The sequence below is a fragment of the Phytophthora sojae genome, assembly GCF_000149755.1.
Source record: "Phytophthora sojae unplaced genomic scaffold PHYSOscaffold_1, whole genome shotgun sequence".
In the NCBI taxonomy this organism is placed as follows: domain Eukaryota; phylum Oomycota; class Peronosporomycetes; order Peronosporales; family Peronosporaceae; genus Phytophthora; species Phytophthora sojae.
Genome location: NW_009258115.1, coordinates 7,586,483 through 7,591,554, shown reverse-complemented (window position 1 = coordinate 7,591,554; position 5,072 = coordinate 7,586,483). Strand labels below are relative to the sequence as shown.

The 5,072-nt window shown below is 57.8% G+C and overlaps 2 protein-coding genes across 2 annotated transcripts; one reads left to right on the top strand and one right to left on the bottom strand.

Moving 5' to 3' along the window:
• Window positions 1-919: 919 nt before the first annotated feature.
• Window positions 920-1,513, bottom strand: PHYSODRAFT_263556 (hypothetical protein; the record flags this gene model as incomplete). Its single annotated transcript, XM_009517834.1, has 1 exon — window positions 920-1,513. The coding sequence occupies one exon, from the start codon at window positions 1,511-1,513 to the stop codon at window positions 920-922; it is 594 nt and encodes a 197-aa protein (XP_009516129.1).
• A 416-nt stretch (window positions 1,514-1,929) lies between these two features.
• Window positions 1,930-3,765, top strand: PHYSODRAFT_322480 (hypothetical protein; the record flags this gene model as incomplete). The annotated part of the gene is made up of 5 exons (XM_009517833.1): window positions 1,930-2,102; window positions 2,185-2,785; window positions 2,827-3,105; window positions 3,153-3,311; window positions 3,376-3,765. 5 exons carry the CDS (start codon window positions 1,930-1,932, stop codon window positions 3,763-3,765), a joined length of 1,602 nt encoding a protein of 533 aa, XP_009516128.1.
• Between the last annotated feature and the right edge of the window lie 1,307 nt (window positions 3,766-5,072).

Below are 5,072 nucleotides of genomic sequence, written 5' to 3'. Positions count from 1 at the left end.
GCGCGACTACAGCTACGCAATAGCCTATGCCGAGGACCTCCAGAGACAAGCGAAGCGAACACGATCGGAAGAACAGACAAGCAAGTGGAGAGAATTGTCCGAGAGGCTGAAGACAGGATTTGAGAAGGGTGATACGGTATGGCTCTACATCCCGAAAGTCCAGACCGGATTGAGCCGCAAGCTGGCTCACATGTGGCATGGGCCGTTCATGATCGAAGAGGTATACGATGACTTCAGAGTGAAACTCAAGGTGGAGGACGCAGGATATCGTGTTAACCCCTGGGTACACATCTGCTGCCTCAAGCCTCGCGCTCTGTTTCCGAAGCGACCTACCGCGGAACTCGAACTGGATGATGACGACGATTTCGATGCAGCCCTGCTGCCCGAGGACTGCTGGGAGCCGGACGAACAGAATGATGAGTACGAAGTGGAAAAGATTCTGGACCTCCGGTGGGCCAAGCGCACTCGTACTTCCAAGAGATTCCGCGAGTACCTGATCAAGTGGAAAGGATACGACGATCCTGAGTGGTTACCAGTGACCAGGCTCAATTGTGGTGCGCTTCTGTATGAATTCAATCAGAGTGCCCGTGCTAAGGCCAGGTTCCATCTATGCAGGCTGGTGATGACCACCCCAGTGTCTAGTACACTCGATCCTGACCGCCGACGTGTGACCTGACTGAAACTGAATGTGATTTTGATTGTGAACTGTCGACGCTGAATTTGTGGAGAATTCGAGTGGAGTAGTGGAAAAATGAAGATACCGACTGAATTGACCAGTGACTGCGCCCCTGAATGGAGTGAGCGACAGAATGACGAGCAGACGGACCGAATGACATAAGTCTAAGACGAAGGAGTGAGGTGATGAACGTGAATGACATGAAATTGTGGAGATTAGCTTGTGGCTACACCGAGTGTGCAACTAGCTACGGTGATCAGCGCAGACCCAGTTGTTGGCACGCTCATCGGGAGACAGCAGCATTTTCCGGATGTGCGCCGGACGATCCGCGATGATCCTATCCAGGGTCCACCCTGTCCACTGGATGCGAGTCGGTTCTTCACGATCCAGGATCTCGAGCTGCTCGGCCATCGTGTACGACTTCCCATCCGGTTTCTTCTCGGACTTGTCGAACACGATCCAAGGACAGACCTTCGCCGGATACACCCAGATGACTGGCTCGTACAGGATCGTTTTTGGGGTCCATGCGTTCAGAAGTTCGGCGGCCAGCTCGGCGTACTTCTTGATGGCAGGATCATGCAGACTCTTGCGTTTCTTTTTCTCCTTCACCCCATACGACGAGTCCTCCGGATAAGTCACCCAGTGTCCCGCGTACCAGATGACCAGCGCGTTGTCCTTCATGAACTTCACGATCTTGGTCAGCACGACGTGGACCTTCACTCCCAAGGTGTGGAAGATGAGGTTGATGACACGACGCTTGTACATCCGCTCACCCGGTCGGGTCTCCATAATCGCCCGGTACTCGTCCACATTGAAGCGATCCTTGAGTGGCCCCATCCCGCCGTTGTGGTTCGGTGCGTAGTCAGGAAAGCCTGCGGATTGATAGACGACGTAATTCGTACTGGGTGCGAAAGTGGCCAGGATGTCCTTGTGTCGCCATGAAGTGATCCCTCGACCCGGTTCCTTGATCACGGCCAACTCTTCAGGAGTCAAATCTTTATGTCCTTATGGGCAAGCGGAGACTTCTTGCGTTCGTCACCAGGTCGAGACTTCTTTCGTTTTTTGGCGGACCCACTGGTGACCGAGTCAGATTGAGACGATGCCCATTTGTCGTGCGCTTGGGACGACGAGTCGACGGCAGAGCGACATCTGGTGCAGTGCTGTCGATCACGAGACTCCGTTACCAAGCTCGCCCGTTCCGAACGCCGCTCTGGATGCGCCGCCCAGGGTGGCCACCTCGGAGGACCCCCAAAATGGTCATCGACCTGACTGGTCCTGACGAAGATTCCGGAGAGCAGGCGTCCGCCGCCCGGATGAAGGAGTTCGTGGCCGACCAGGTCCGCCGTTGGGAAAGGGTGACGCTCGAGTTCGTGATGTCCCCGACTGTTGAGTACACATGGCCCAGCCCGACACCCGACTTTCAAGCGTGGTGGACGGCAGCCATGGCGACGTCCCGATACGTTGCGGCTCGTTCGACGATGGGCTCGTTCGATGATGATGCACCCGAGTGACAACTGGATTTCGGATTGGAGCTTGGTCCGACTGTCTCCGTGCACTGCCGCGGACGCCACTGCGGCCATGATTCCCATGATCACGCTGTCACTGCGCGAGTGCGCCGCACTGCTGCAGACGCTATTCTTCGAGGCGGGATTGAGGTTTCGCAACCTGATTCCCCAGTGGTTTCAAGCACGGGCTCCCCGGGTGGAGCCGATCATGGTGCGGATGCTCATGCAGGAGCTTCAGCAACAACTGGCTGACGAACATTCGGAATGGCGAAGCGTCGCTGCGGGCGTCCCAAATCGAGTCATACCAGCGCTGGACGTTCATGCACTGGGGGATGCTGCCCTGGAAGCGGTCAAGGAGGAACACCCGGACGACGACGTGCCAATGTCGACCCGGGAAATGGACGTGCTCGGTCGAGAATGTCTTTTCCGGATGAGGGTGGCTGGAGTCCGGCCGACCCGAAGTCCGGCGAGTTCAGCTGTGGGCCGCCCAGAATCTAAGCGTCCGCAATATGGCCCGCCACGTCCGTCGTCAATCCCGTCCATGAGCTCCCACTTGTCCTACCGGTCTTCCATCCCGGCGAGTCAAGATGCGGACGCTCTGAGCGTGCGGATGTCTGTCACCCAGAGTGCAGTTTCCCGACGAAGTTCAGGACGAGAGTCAAGTCTGTTTGGGACGACGGCCGCGGATTCGGAGGAGTCGAACCCCAGCGCCACGTCCGGGTTGCGCTCGCGGAGCCATATTCGTCGTCGGGATCCTCGCTGTGGTCGCTTGGCGGAGCCATCGGCGCTCACATGCCGTATGCCGCTCCATCCGGAATGGTCATGACCGCCCGAAGTGGCTCAACCCCCATTCAGGGAGGCTGGGGCGTGCAAGTCACGGAGACGGTGCTCCCTACACCACCAGTGCCGGTGAACCAGGACGATGTCGATATGTCGGAGTCGGGTCACACCAGCATTCGGAGTGGTCACAGGTCGAGGACGTCCCGGAGGCACACGCGCTCCCGAAGGTCAAGCCCAAGCAGCTCTTCCAGCGAATCCAGCTCGGAGGACGAAAGGCGCCGTGGCCGCCGAGGATCCAAGCACCCTCGCCGTTCCAAGCGGTCGCCCAGTCGATCCGTGAAGTCCGGATGGTCAGTTCACTCCTCTGCGTCGAGAACCTCCGAGATAGCGCTGACCATGATACGAGTCACGCAGGGTGCCATGGTTCGGGTGGATGCGAGTGTTCAGGAGATGAAGCAACAGCTACAGGATAAGGACAACGCCTCGGACCGGAAGCCCGAAGCCGCTGACGAGGGGAAGCGAACCTTCCAGACCTACCAGGCCACTCAGCTGCTGGTCGACCGGGAGGATGCCCTGGAAAACCAATGTGCCCTCGACACACAGGCCCCAGTTCAGGTGATCATACGTGAGGCGACGACGGAGAAGGCCCGCGAAGTCGTGGGAGCTAACCAGGAAGATGCCTTGAAGCGTGCGCGAGAAGCCGTGAAGGCGGAGCGCGCGCAGGAAGAGCATCTCCGGTCCGAAGCTGAAGCCGCGAAGCTGCAAGTTCAGGAGGCCAGGATGCAGAAGACCCTGGAAGAGTAGCGGAGATTACTGGAAGAACAGCAGAAGCTCTTCGACCGAAGGATCGCTTTGCTAGAAGCAGCCCAGTCGAGGGACAAGGCGGCTGGCCCTGACCAGGGGAATGTTTGGAGAACGCGTTCGCGCAACACTCGGACGACATCATCCCATGTTCAAGGAGCTCAAGCGACACCCGCACCTGATCCGACTGTTCAGGACAAGCAAGAGACGGGGCGCCTGACTAAGCACCCAGAATCCAGTGGCGTCATCACTGGATACGCAAGTGATAGACGGGCCAAACCAGATGGCGACCTTCCAGCCGCCCACCTTTAAGCAACGCTGGCGCCGATGACTGGTGTTAAGTATGAGAAGGAAGAGTCGACGCCCAGGGTTGTTCCATCGAAAGCAACCCAAGCGACGACCGAGAAAGCGGGATCCAAGCCGGCTGCCTCCTCTCATTCGGAGACCAAGAAAACGGCCACCAGGAATGACTCACTCAAGAAGCAATCGAATAAACGTGGAGACCCCTCGGACGACAGCTCAAGCTCGGACTCGAGCGAGGAGGACTCAAGCGATGAAGACTCCGACAGCTCGTCCGGCGAGGTGACCACCAACGTGGCGACGGCGATGACCCAAGGCGGGACGACGATCATGTCGTTCAGGCCGTATGTGAGCTGCAGCGCTCTGGAAGACTTCAACGAGGACGATCCGTTAGCCGTCCGGCGCCTATGGTGGGAGAAGTTCCAGAACCTCGCGACGCAAGGTGGATGGTCCGACAGGATGCGAGTCTGCGAGTCTCTTTCTGTGAGCAGCATCGTGAAGAACCAGCACAAAGGCTGGTGCGTGGCCTGGACGGCGGCGATCTTGGCCATGCTCGGTATCTTCTTCATGGCCGAGCGCATGTCTCCGTCGGGTCGCCAACGTCGGCTGCGAGGTGGAGGTAATGGGCGACCAGATCGTGGATGGGCTGGCAGTCAACAAAGGACTCATGGCCGCTCAAGCCATCCATCGTCAAGCGCATCGTCATCACAACGATGCTGCAAGTGCTGCAGCTGACCACGGGCACTCTTCAGCTTCGACGCTTTGATCTTCATGGCCATCAACCATCGCCGCCTGCAACGTTGCGGTCACAATGTGCCACAAGTCAGACTCCCCATTAAGTCATACTCGTGAAGGCACCGTCACTTACCGTGGCGATGGTCCTAGCGCTCGTCCAATGAGACACTGGCCTCTGAGGCTCAGACAAAGTCAGCACTGAGTTCTAGAATATTCTGGTGGGTAGTTTGGGAGCCTTTTGGATTTTGAATGGAATTTTGCACGTTTTCCAAAAG